The 13,609-nt window shown below is 54.2% G+C and overlaps 1 protein-coding gene across 1 annotated transcript in view; it reads left to right on the top strand.

The window, feature by feature from the left end:
• Positions 1-1,712, top strand: part of LOC102024508 (forkhead box protein L1) — a gene marked incomplete in the record, with an annotated part of 5,453 nt that extends 3,741 nt beyond the window's left edge. Inside the window, 1 exon segment of the mRNA XM_013508009.1 lies at positions 1-1,712. Coding sequence (XP_013363463.1) covers positions 1-434 — 434 coding nt within the window.
• Positions 1,713-13,609: the final 11,897 nt, after the last annotated feature.

Consider the following 13,609-nt stretch of genomic DNA (forward strand, 5'->3'; position numbering starts at 1 on the left):
CCGCGCCCCTGCGCTGGCCGGGGCCCGAGTGCCGGGACGAGGACGCGGGCGACGCAGTGCAGGGCGCGGTGGCAGCTGCGATCTTCCCGCCAGCGCCAGCGCGCACGGCGGATGGCCCGGCGTCCCCTCCGCGCCCCACCTCCCGCAGCTCTCCCAAGAGCTCCGACAGGTCCAAGAGCTTCAGCATCGACAGCATCCTGGCGGGAAGGCAGGGCCAGAAGCTGGCCGGAGGGAGCGAGGTCCCGGGGGCCGCCAAGCCGGGGCCCGGAGGGCTGGGCTCCTCGCTCCTGGTCGCCTCCTCCGGACTCCGGCCGCCTTTCAACGCCTCCCTCATGCTCGACCCGCACGTCCAGGGTGGCTTTTACCAGCTGGGGATCCCTTTCCTCACCTACTTCCCTCTGCAGCTCCCTGACCCGGCGCTGCCCTTCCAGTAAGCCGGCGGCGCGCGCTCCTTCCCTGCCCACGCAGTCGGAGCCTCCTCGGAGCCACCGCCGGCGCCCGCGGATGAAGGGAGGGCGCACGTTCTTCTGAAAATGATCTTCTCTGGGTCCCGGGCAGCGCTGCTGCGGGCAAGTGGGCGCGCTCTGGGCCAGCACGCAGCGGCTTCGGGGATTGTAAAGACCCCTCCTGCCGGCGACTTGGGCACCCGAAAAGTCCACCGTGGGCACGCGCAGAACGCCCTGACCCTAGGGGCGCCTGATCGTGTGACCCCTGTGCCGGCATTAAGGCCCAGGCCACCCGAGAGCAGGACCCACAACCCCAGGGGTCTTTCCTACCAGAAAGCACAGAGTGCCCTTAGAGCGCCTGCCTGGTGGGTGCGCAGAGCTCGGTCCCCTCTGCAGGGCATCGGGTTCTCGGGAGGCACAGGCCCTGGTTACCATTTGTGACCCAGGTGAGGGTGGAGGCCAAGAAACCACCAAGAGCAGTATTTTACACAGAGAATTTTCCTCTTAATTTCTTTCTGGACAGTAAAAGAAACATGGGTTATTCTTTGCCTAAATATCTGACTCTTTCCTTTAAGGACTAACAGCTTCCAGTAAGGTGCACCTGTGTAACTCCTAGTAGGTGCACCCTTGTCGCCTTGTGATAGCTCTTGAATGAGCATTTGAGTGTTCGGAAGCATCTGTACCCGGTAGCCCACACCCAGCTTTTGCTTTCTTTTTAAGGGCTAGGGAAATTTCACTGGCTGTAGGGAGGGTGTGAGGGAAGGGAAGACGGCACAGATAACCTCAGTTTTTTATTACCGTGGCTTATCAAGCTGAGGTTTGGTTTTGGCAAATTTTCCAGAATCACGTAATGAAGGACCTCATTTAACCAGATGATCTGAGCGAGACAGACACAAAGCGGGAAGAGCGCGGGGTCCTTAAGATTGGGAAGAGTGAGAGAGCTGGAGTGCGGGGAGGATGCTCCTCAGGCCGTTCCCAGCCTCTGTGTCCCTCGGGGGCTGGTGGGCTATGGGAGGGTCTGCAGTTGAGACCCGGGTAAGAAGTGGAGATGTTCCCGGTCCCGCCACTGTGAAGCCGTGGAGGACATCCTCCCAGGCCCTGGGCTCCTGTGAGTTCTGAAATTTGATATCCTGAACCCTCAAGGCGCCTTCCCTGCATCTTCTGTAGGGAAGGTGTAAGACATCAGGAGCTCTTGGGCCTCCAGGAATGGTTTGAGTCCTTCCCAGGGCTCCTAGGAAAATGATCACTGACTTTAAGTCAACAGGACCTGCTGCTCAATACGTTCGAAGGGACACCGCAGGCGTGCATCGTAACTTCATACCTCCTAGACACAGAGGTGGCTTCCTGAGAATTTGTCCTGCATCTGCGCCAAGCCTAGCCCTGCTGACCGGACACTGCCGGGGTGGGCTGGGCCCTGCCCGGGCTGGCGGGAAGACTTTGGGGAGCTATAGGGCCTGGATTTAGAGGGCTTTGCTGAGACCCCAGTGGGGAGGTCCAGGCCCAGTGTGAGTCACCTGAAATGCAGTGGAAGGGCTGTCACTGGATGTTCTGTTATCCCCAACTCCCGGACTCTGTGAATAAAGTTGTTCTTTCATTAACCTCGCAGCAGCCGGTTCAGTGGATTACTGGGTAGAAATAAACAAACAGAGAACAAGGGACGAGGGGCCTGGGGTGTGCTTGAGACTCTCAGGTCTGAGTCTTGGAGGCCCTGGCTTCTGAGAGATAAAGACAGGGTATAGATAGGGGACTCCTTGGAGCACTGGCAGGGCCTGGACGTCAGAAAGGAGGAACCATTCTGCTGTGCTGAAAGTTTTTATTTTTTTCCATTTTGCTTGATATGCTGTCTTATGTGTTTTTGCTAGTTTGTGGTAACTTTTTTTTAGAGAAGCAAATAATTTAATGCTGCTATTTAAGAAAAAATAACGTTTTAGCTGGGTATGGTGATGCACGCCTATAATTCCAGTACTCTGGAGGCTGAGGCAGGAAGATCACTGTGAGTTCCAGGCCAGCCTGGGCTATATAGCAAGACCCTATTTCAAAAAACAAAACATAACTAAACAACACTTTAGACTATAATTCAAAAAGCAAGAGCATTACTTTGAAGGCGCAGAGAAGTGCCAGAATATGTATCTACTTTGTAAGTTCTTGCTTACATCAAGAGAAATTCTATCTGACCCCAACTTTCAACAGGTTTAGACAGTATGAGAAGTGCACGGCGTGGACTGCAGTTCTGTGCACTTCTGTGCATAGTTCTTCCTACTGCAGAAGAAGGGGGCCTTTGACCCTCATGTCTAGGTTTCTGTATTTACCCACTGTCTCAGACTTGATTGTTTGTTTGTGGTGCCAGGAATTGAACTCAAGACCTTGTGCTTGCCAAGGGGCCGCTGTGCCATTGAGCTATATCCCCGACCCTGGCCTCAGACTTGAGGATCAGGGAGACCAAGACGTGGTCTCTACTCTTAACATAAAATCTCAGCTCTACTGGGGTAAACTGGAAGCAAACTCATTCTCCTCCTCTGTAATCTGAAGGTGTTTGCTCCTGATGAGTACGTGGGTCAGACTGTGGGACATGACTGGTGCATTTGTAATGATTAACAAGTGTGTATACGTGTGCATGCGTGTGTGTATGTCTGTACACATATATGTGTAGTATATGCACACAAACACATTTGTTCTGTGCATACAAATGCTCATCAAACCATGATTTTTGCTCATCGGTTGGACTTTGGTCAAGGGACTTGAGTCCTTTCATATCAACTCAAAAACTGATGTCGTTTGAAAGATTTTGTTTTCCTATAGAGCTCAAACTGGGGGTGAATTATTTTTGCATTATTATAATGAAGCTAAGACTTTGTGCAGGAATTGTGGAAGATGGCCCAGCCCTGGGAACTTCACTTCCCCTGCTTTTCCGAGGACAGGGGCCTCTGCAGAGGCCTTTTGCTGTGTCTGGCTCCGGGTCTGAGCTGGTCTTGAGATGCAAATGGCCCTCTGGCTGGCCAGTACCCCCTGGGGCTTAGAGGACACTTGTTTAGCCATGTTCAGATATGGTCCCGTCCTCGGACATGGGGCCGTATGTTGTTTCCTCCTCTCCACACGGAGCTGCCTGTGGACGTCCATGAGTGGGTTGAAGGGTTAGTCTCTTATAGCTGTCGGTTCGTCTGAGCCCCGCCAGAGCCACCCGTCCACACATGGGGAGGCCGACGGCCCCGTCACAGATGTGGGTGACGGGTTCCTGCTCTGAGAGGAAATCCAGTGCGAGCCACACTTCCTGGTGGCTGCAGTCTCGCTCCCATGAAGTGAAGCTTGTTTTACCGTGTGGACAATGCAAACGGTGCCAAGCACAGTTCATGATTAGAAATAGGAAGTGTGAGATTGTCGGACAGCTGAGGCACTTGTGGTCTGCGTTCACAGCAGATTAAGATGGGCCTGAGTAGACAACTGGCGAGGCCTTGGCTCTCTGGTCTCATCCAGAGGCCCAGTGCCAGGTTCTGCAGGCCCAGGCAATGCCGAGGGTGTTCACAGTGACCTGGGAGGGCAGGAGGAGGGCGGGGCGGGGCTGAGCTGGAAGCAGCTCTGTCCCTTCACATGGCCTCCGAGCTCGGCCGACTGCACCAGCCAGTCAGATCCAAGCTAAGACTCTGGGAATCTGCAGCATGAGATGCGTGGGGACCCGAGGCTGTGTTTGAGGTGCATGGGGACCAGATGGCTGTGTTTACACCGGCAGTGAGGAGGAGGCAAAGGAAGGTGGTGAACAGGGATTTGGCCTGAACTCATTTTTTTCTATAAGAATCGAGGTCCATTGAGGAGGGCTGGTGGAAAGGCCGTTTGGACAGATTTCAGCATGTGTGGGTTGGGTAGATGGACCCCGAGCTGGGAACTGTTCCCCCCTTGCCTCACCCTGCCCTGCACTCCTCACCATGTGAAGGAGCCAGAAACTCTTCTGCTCCGCTTGGCTGAAGCCCCTCACAGTGCAGGCAAAGCGAGCCCGGGGGAGTCTACCTGCTGGCCCAGTGGCCACGCTGGGCGCGGGAGCGTGGCCAGCACTTTAGCAGCGGCAGGGAGTTGGGCCATTGTGACCGCACTGTGACGCACAAGCCCTGAGAGGAGGCTGTCCCAGCAGCTGGGTGCTCCCTTCCCAAGCTCCCACAGGAGGTGGCAGCCCCAGACCTGGTCCGGAACCCCCTGCAGGCCTGTATGTGGCTCCCCAGGGTTTTCCCCACCCCACTGTCTCTGCCCTCTTGTCACAGGGCCTGGCAATGACTTGCTGCTTTGCCTGAGGGCTGCATGCACCTGCAGAGCTGTGAGCATCTGAGACAGAGCCCCTCTACCCTCCGGATGGTGTTCTGGCTGCGACACTCTGTGCTGCCTTCTAGAACATGTCAGTGTGCTTTGGTGTGGGCGTCCTCCAGCCCAGAGCAAGGAGGGCACCCAGGAAGGGGTCTCGGGTCCAGGATGGCACCGGCGTGCAGCCCTCTTGGGAAGGGAAGGGAGCCCAAGGGTCACAAGTCAGGTGACCTTGACAGCACTAACTTCAAAGCACGACAGCATAAGAAAGGAGAAAGCCCACACCAGCCCAGCCTCCTGGGCCTACACAGCCCTGCCGGGCAGCTGGTCACCCTCTGCTCCCCAGTCTGTCTCCACTGGGCCACCAGGGAGGAGAATCCACATCATCAGCGTCCATGGCTTCCTTCCCTTTGAGGCCTTGGTCTCTGGGTGGGTGTGGAAGGGACACACTGACCTCAAAGAGGCCCAGATCCCAGCTCTGCCCTGCCTGGCTATTGATCCTGGCAAGGTGACCTCACGTTTCCGTCCTTTACCTGCATCACCTGCCCCATGGAGAGGACCTCCGTCACTGCCTCAGAGCCATGAGCGCATAACTGATTGCTATGAACTCACTAAGACAACACCTGCCTCGGTTCTTATCTGGAAAATGGGAGTGAGGACCGTACCTCCTACCTCAGGCCATGCTCAGAGATAGAGGAGCTGGGATATGTGAACTGTCTCTCAGGCTGGAAGGCCTGGAAGGGCTTGGAAGCGGTAGGTCTTATCGTTGTACACAGCCGGCACCTCTAAGCTCATTTGCAACTTCTCAGCTCAGGATGTTACACCCTCCTGGAGCAGCCAGGGTTCCTGGGCCGCCTCTGTGCACCCACCTCAGTCCTGGTGACCAGTTCCCTCTCCTGAGGCTGCTGGGCCATTTGATCGTGAAACCAAAAGCGAAACAAGCTGCTGGGCGTGGCAAGGGACCCTGCTTGAGAGATGACTGAGAAGGAGAAGACACACCCTGCCTGCCTGGTGCCTGGCGACACCGGACTGGCTGCTTCCGGCCGGCGGTCCAACCACAGCGAGCTCCGGGGCCTTGAGTGATTGAGGCCCTTCCTGTAGGCCCAGAGCGCCTCTGCCCTCTCCTGGGGAGAAGGGGACCGGCCAGGAGCACTGTTCCCTCAATCCCTGCTTTTCAGGGCCAGCCTTATAAAGTGTAAAGAGCATTTCTTTTAAATGCTGAGGCTAAATATAGCAGGGGCTTGGTCAGCTAGAACATTTTTAGAAAGCACATTACAAATCAGGAATGTTTTGGAGAAATAAATAAACTTTTCCCACATTTTTGGCGGTGGAGAAGGCACTGGCGGCCTGAGACCACAATGGAGCGGGTGATGAATAATTCATGGTGGTACTGCCCAGGGCTCCGCGGGTGTCTGGGCCCAGGTAGTGGGACAGGGCTAGCCATGGGGGCGGGTGGCCCCTGGCCCTCAGGGGGGCCACTCTTTATGGGTACAGAAGTGGGATTCAAGGGACACCAACCTCTTCCCAGGGCGTCTTCCTCTGGCCTCTGCTGGTCCTTGCAGGTGTCCACTTGGACATCCACCTGTGCAACAGCCACCGCTAAGCCCAGACCTTCTGCTCCTCTCAGCCGCGGCTCCCACAGCTTGCCCTCCCCCCCAGGGCTGTGGTCCAGCTGCCCTCGCGGGACCAGACAGGTGTATTGCTTCAAAGCTCCCGCAGTGATCCCAGTGGTTCTACAGCCAGAGCTGAGAGCCCTGCAGGGAGTGCAGGCACCGTAGGTGGTGTTCAGGGCCAGAGGAAGCTGCCCAGTGCTGCTCACCGCTTACTCTTTATTTTCCTCTGTACAATTTACGTGCGGCCGGAGCAGGCGCTCGGCGTCTCTCCACAACTCCTCATCCCTTCTCTCCAGTCTGTAGGGAGTCATGCTCCCCTTCGATACTCAGGGTCTGAGTTATGTGAGCACTAAGAGTGCATACATTCAGAAAAGCATTAAAAAGAGAAACACCTATACTCTCGTAATTACTTGGTCTAGTCCTTCCAATGTAGTTTGCTGTTTCCTTCATACATGTGCACACATATATCTGTGTATATAGTTTCTTACTTTATTATGCTACCATCACCACCATCCTCATAGTACCACCATCACCCCAGCATCAACATCAGCATCACCATTGTCACCATCACTATCACCACCACTACCCCATCACTAGCATCATCACCACCACCATTATCATCACAACCATCACCTGAATTATCAGCATCATCAGCATCACCACCATCAGCACCATCACCTTCACTATTATCACCACCATCACCACCATCACCATCATCACCACCATCACCATCATCACCATCATCAGCACCATCACCATCATTGCCATCACCATCATCACCACCATCATCACTACCTTCACAATTATCACCACCATCACTACCATCACCACCACCATCATTATCAATATCACCACCACCAACACACCACCATCAAAATCATCAACACCCTTATCTCTATCATCACCATCATCATTATCATCATCCTCACCACCACCAGAAGGCATCTGAACACTTCTCATACAGTACAGGCACAAAACACTGGGGACAGAGAAGTCTGTAAATCAATCCTCTTACTTTAATTTCTGACAGTCTGGAAGTAGAAAGAAAAGTGAACAGAAGGGATTCATGTATTATTAAATAAATAGTTTTGCTATAATTTGGATTACTTACAGATTCATTGGAAGGTACACAGAAATGTTCAAGGAGATGAAAGAGATTTATTTTGTATAAGGATTTTCATAAGCATTTCTCAATTTTAACCACCCTGACAAGATAGATGTCCATTATGTACACACACACACACACACACACACACACACACACACACTCAGAGAGGGTCGGGGGCTTGTCCTAAAGTGCATGTTTGGTTACTCTCAGAATTTGTCCAAGAGTTACAGGTGTAGCACCCTGAGTCTCCTCCCTCCCTTTTTTGTGCAGTGCTGGGGATACATCTCAGGGCCTTGCTCATGCCAGGCAGCTGCTATACCACCAAGTCACTCTCTCAGCCCAAATGCTTGGATCTTCAAGTCAAGGGGGCACACAGTGGCTCTTAATCAAGGGGTGCTTTTGTCCTTCACTAGCGAGCCAAAAGAGAGTAATTTCACAATTTTTGGAAGCCATATTAAAAACAATAAAAGGAAATATGTGACATTACTTTCAGTAATACATTTAGTAACACCTCAAATATCCAAAATGTTATTTCATCATGTAACTGAATATGAGGAATTATTGAGATATTTCTTGTTTTTTGACACTCTTCTTTGCAGTCCCAGGAGTACTCTGTGGGAGGAGCCATGTCAGCCTGGACGTGGTCCCCCAGGGCTGGGCAGGGCGTCCCTAGGCTCCGCCTCCTCTGCCCTGCCTGAGCACCCTGCAGGTAACTATGGGGTGGGCCCAAGTTCTGCACCTGTCTCCCCCACTGTTCAGTAAGCTCCCTGAAGGCAAAGGTCCTGCCATGTTGGCTGCACCCCGCTTCTCTCTGGGGTCTGGCTTGGTAGGCACCCACTCCTTTGCTGGAGGACTCAGTTTTCCTCGACGTCTGGCTGTGCTGCTGGAGGGAACAGCCCACAGCTTCCGGTAGCTCACGCTTGGGGCGGAAGGGCACAGTGGCTTGCAGGACGGAGGGCAGCCTCACATGTCCTCCTCCTGGCCTGGAGACACCGTCCCAAGGGGCGTAGGTCTTGGAGCCCACCTCCACCCCGCACTGGCTGCTGGGGAGTGGACCCATGAGGGATGGATGGGCAACCCAGCAGGACAGCACAGGCCCGGGGCAGCCTGGCCCTCCTGCTGCTGGGCGGAGGGAGCGGCCCCGAGAGGCAGCCTTCCTCCTTGCTGTCCCCCACTCCAGGTCTGAAATCTGCCACCCTTTGGGGCGGGAGCAGGCTGTGGTAGCCCGGGTGGGGGAGTCTGTGCTGTCCCTGAGGTGGCCACAGCCTCCCACGGGGCTTCTCTCTGCTCCAGCCTATCATTCCCCCAGGCTTCAGAATTCAGGCAGCTTCTGGTTTTACTGGTGAGAACCACGGAGGCCCAGGGAGGCGACTGAGCTCCCGGAGGCACTGAATGACGTGGCTGGGGCAGCAGCGTTGGGCTTTCTAGTCTGCGGGGCAGTGGCTCCTGGAGGCTGAGCGCATGAGAAAACTGCTGACCCCACAGCTCTTGTGGACTCAGGACGCCCCAGGGGCCAGGCCCTCCCCGAAGAATCAAAGAGGAGGTCTGGCAGCCACCACCTCCGGGGGGACCTCAGGCTCCCGGGGTGATCCCACTGCAGACACTGGGTTTAGAGGTTTTCAAGTGACTGTCCCCTCCCCCTGGCGACAATGGTGCTCCCTGGACAGCGGGGGGAGGGGACAGGACAGGAACGAGGGGGCGGTGGCCGCTGAGGAGTGTGAGAAACGGGGGCTCTGTCGGGGCAAGTGGCTGTCTTTCCCAGCGACTGGAATTCTCAGCGGGACCCATAATTCATGCCGCAGAGCTGCGCCTGAAACCAGCCAGGGCGCTCCCTGAGTGACCACGCCGGGGTGACGTGTGTGCAGCTGCGTGGTCGTGCGTGGCTCTGCGTGAGTGTGTGTGTGGTTGTGTGTGTGCGGGGCTGGGAGGAAGGGTGGCTTTCAGGGGGTCAGGAGTCTATGTCACAGCCGCTCATCCCGCCCCTGATCTTACTCCAGATCCTGGGGTCCGTGCCAGGGGGCCGGCAGCCTCTCCTCCCCGCGCCTACAAAGATCTGAGTTCCCCAGTCCGAGTCTCGGTGCTTCCCAAGCCTTTGTTTCCGTTAGCAGAGCAATATGTAATAATGGTTGTTAAAGTAATGGTATTTCTGTTTTTACATCTGTACAGATTAAGTTAAACGGTACGAAGCCCATTAAATGATTTCATGACGCGCTGCCGTAAATTGGCCTCTGTTCCCATTGCTACTATTATTCCAGACTCGGCTGAGAGATGGGGCAGCTGCCAGGGAGCGTTATTTATAGCGGCTCATTCATCAATAAGAAAACTTCAAAAGGAATCTGTTACTAGTCTATTGGGAAGCCAAGGAAAACTCGAAGAAAGACGACCCTGATAGGAAACAAAGCTGAGGCCACCGCGAGGCTTCTAGCAGAGGAAGATCCTGATTTTCACAAACACCATGTCACAAAAGGAGATCGCTGGCAACGTGAACCCATTGAAACCACTCCACTCCCATTGGATGCTTAAAATAAGCTGTTACACAGTTGTATTTATGTTGGCTTCAAAGGGCTGCGGCCCCCTCTTTGGGTTTTTAAAAATGTAATAGGTTCGGGATCTTAACGTATCGAAGTGATGCTTTTCATCTTCGCAAGCCCTGCAGATAGCCCCTCCGCTATTGCCTGTGGTTTGAACCTGCAGTTTTCTTGGCTGTCAGGGAGGTGGGCTTGGGCTGGGAATGCAGTGTCTGATGGTGGTCACTTGCCCTGTCCTTGCACTGCCCTTTGTTGTTTTTTTTTTTTTTTTTTTTTCGGTACCGGGAATTGAACTCACAACCTTGCACTTGCCAGGCAAGCACTGTGCCGCTGAACTAAATCCCCAGCCCTGCACTGCCCTTTGGATAGAAGGCTCCATTCTGCAGGTGGAGAAGCTGAAGTTGAGGGAGGTTTGTCCACAGCCAAATGGCCAGGCAGAAAACCTGGCCCTGCATGGCACCCTGTCTTTAGAATGACAGTGAGCTCTAGAATGCCAGGATTTCTTTGCTGTCAGATCTCTCTGGAAGCACGACGAGATATAGCCGCTTCTCATTCCTAAACCTGACAATGCCAGGGATGGGCACACCCTCGAAGCCAGCCCCGAAGCCTGCGTGTCCGACCCTGGTCTGTGTTCCCTCTCCATCCAGCCAGGTCCAGCACCCGGGGGGAAGCACGCTGTGTCCAAGATGCTGTCTGCTTCCGGGGGCGGAGGCTGCAGCACCAACATATGACAACACAGTTCTCAGCACCCCATTTACTGGGTAATTAGCGTGTGACGGGAGCCTGGCCAAGCAAGAGCACTGGGCCTCAGCGCTTCTGCCTCCCACCTTGCCAGGCTCGCCTGCCGTGAGCTCGTGTTGCAGCCCGAGGAACGGAGGCTCAGCTGAGGCTCCCCGGCGGGAGGCTGGCAGGGCTGGGGAGGAACCCGGAACAGGGCTCTTGACACCGCATCGGGCGCACCCATCCCAATGCCCTGACAGCGATGGATTAGGGTGCTGTGTGGGCGCCTTGTGGGGCTCCTTCTTTGTGGCACCGAGCAGCAGCAGAGGGGCCGAAACCAGCCTGGCCCCGCCTGCCAAGCTGAGCGCTGCATGATGAGGGCCGGAGGCCCCAGGCTGCCCTATCTGGGCTTCGATCTGCGAGCTGAGTACCCAGCCGTCAGCCTCCAGGAGCCTCTGATTTCTCATCCCACAAATGGGGCTGACAACACCAAGGCGGCGCTGAGGATTAGCGGAGTGAGGTCATTTTTAAGCCGTGATAACCACCGTGAGCTGGTGGCATAGAGACCCAGGCCGGCCCCATCCACTGGGAGATGCAACGGCAGCGCCTTCTAGCTGCCCTCGCTCCACGGCCAGGCAGAGCGGCCGGCACCGTGCACCTCACACAGCACTGGGGGCAGGCGGCCGGGTGCCGGGGTCTGTCCTCCCCCACTGCTCTCGCTGGGTAAGCTGCATGGAACGGCCCCACTTGGCCGGGCAGAGGTGCGAGTCCGCCCAGCCTGGGAACGTGTTGGTTGTGCCGTCCCGGGGCCCAGCCACAGGCACTGCAGAGTTGCGTTCTTGGATCTGGCCCCGGGGTCGTGCAATGCAGACTGCGTCCTATGTATGGCCTTGGGACAAGGCAGGTGCCGCTTCTCCTCCCCTATGTGGGATGAGTGTCAGCCACAGTCTGCTTGATCTGGGGTGCTGTGGGGCTCACACTTGAGCCCCGTCTTACAGGCCAGACTCGAACGCCCCTTCCAGAGCCAGGGTCCCACCTGGGCACATTGCCTGGGCTATGACTGCGGTGCTTTGCTCTGGGGGCAGCTCTGGGTGCCATGGGTGCCGCAGGTGGGAGTCTGATGGGGAGAGGCTGCGGCGTGCCATGTCCTCCAACACCATCACACCTGCAGGAAGAGCTGGGTGGCTCCAGGGGCCAGGCCTCGGGTCCGGCTCTTGCCCTGTGAGTGGCAGCCAGGCTGGCTGGCTCCGCACGAGGCCAAGTCCCACCACCCTGGTCTGTGCGATCGGGACTTGGGCAGTGGGGTCCGTTCCTCATCCCTGCTGTCGGCGCTGCATGAATTCAGCTGCGTTTTGGATTCACCGACCATCTCATGCTGTTTTTCGAATGCTTGGGGTTTGATAAAACCAGAAAGACACTCGCCAAGCCCATTTCCCCTCAGTTTTAAACCCACGTGGATTTTAAGGGAGAATTTAATCCATGTGTTTCTAATTCATTTGCTCTTAACTCATCAAAACTTTGTTTCAAAAAGAGCTATTTGATGTCCAAGGAGCTTTTGCACTTGGGTTTTAAATCTTTTAAAGTCTTCACTCCCCGGCTTTGAAATGCGATGTTGCCTTTTGCCAAGCATAAATGAGCTCCCAAGCCGAAGAAAGGTTCATGCTTGGTTCGCAATTAGAGAGCTGTGAATTCTCAGTGGGCTGTGAAATGGGCCAAACCTGCATCCTTGGAAGACCTGTTAGGGCGCCCTCCCCACTGCAGGACCCTCCCGCAGCCTCGTGCAGGGGCCTCCCCGAGGGGGACCCCGGAGCCCATCTCCACGGAACCATTTCCTTCTGCCCAGAGAAAGGTGGCTGGCAAGGCTGGCACCTGGTTCAACAGAACATTGCTGAGGAGGCCCGGTAATCTTTACAGAACCTGAATTGCTTTCAACTTGTTTTGGTCGAGCTTCGAACACACTCAAGGGCAGAGTCCTTAGATAAGTTGGACCTCTCACTGGTTTCAGCGTGAGCAACTCAGTTCCGGTCTGGATGGTTTTGAAATGAATCCTGGACTGTGTATCATTTCAGTCTTAAATATTTCGGTATCTATCTCTACGGTGCAAGGAAACAGAAATTCCCAAATGCCATACCGTACCTTGGCAGTGACTAAATTTCCTCTAGTTTTTCATAACTTTTCTTGACAACTGGCGTCTCTGAATCAGAAGCTAAACGTGGGTTGTATGTCGCACTTCTTTCAGTTCACAGCTCCTATCCTCCCTCCTTCCCTACTTCTGTCTGGTTTTCAATCTTTTTACTTTTGTAATTACTTTTTCACTTTTGCATAATATTTTTATGAAAATTACATGTATGTTAACCAACACTTAATTCTGATTTCTAAAAATAATTTTTAAGTGCTAAGTGAAAAAAGAATGAGGCAACTAAAAAGTTATACAAGAAAGGGAATAAAAAGATCATGCACAGCTTGTCTCAGAATGAAGGACATTTTTACAGCCACAGAGGGAAGGCACTGCCAGTGTTTCGGCCAATTACAGTGTCATTCTGTTAGAAGGGTGAAGGAGGGAAGGTTCGCCAAACTAGAACCCTCGCTACAATCAAAGCCAGTGGTCAGTGTTGTAATTGAATCAAGAACAGTAATTTAGAAATGCGGATTAGGACTGCTGATGTAAAATCCTATTTCCCCAAAAATGAGACCTAACTGGAAAACGAGCCCTGTCCCCAAAATAAGCCCCAGTTAAGATTGTCACCCCAGGGAGGCATTTAGTATGTCCACTTCAACACAAGATGGATATATGGAGTTAGGATGCTGTGCTAGAGGAAGGTGACACGATTGTATCTGAATACATATGGATTTCTTTACATGAATAAGTGTAGATTGTTATACATGAATATAGAAGATAGTCCCTGAAAA

Source organism: Chinchilla lanigera, unplaced genomic scaffold, assembly GCF_000276665.1.
Source record: "Chinchilla lanigera isolate Chin_1 unplaced genomic scaffold, ChiLan1.0 scaffold00140, whole genome shotgun sequence".
NCBI lineage: Eukaryota > Metazoa > Chordata > Mammalia > Rodentia > Chinchillidae > Chinchilla > Chinchilla lanigera.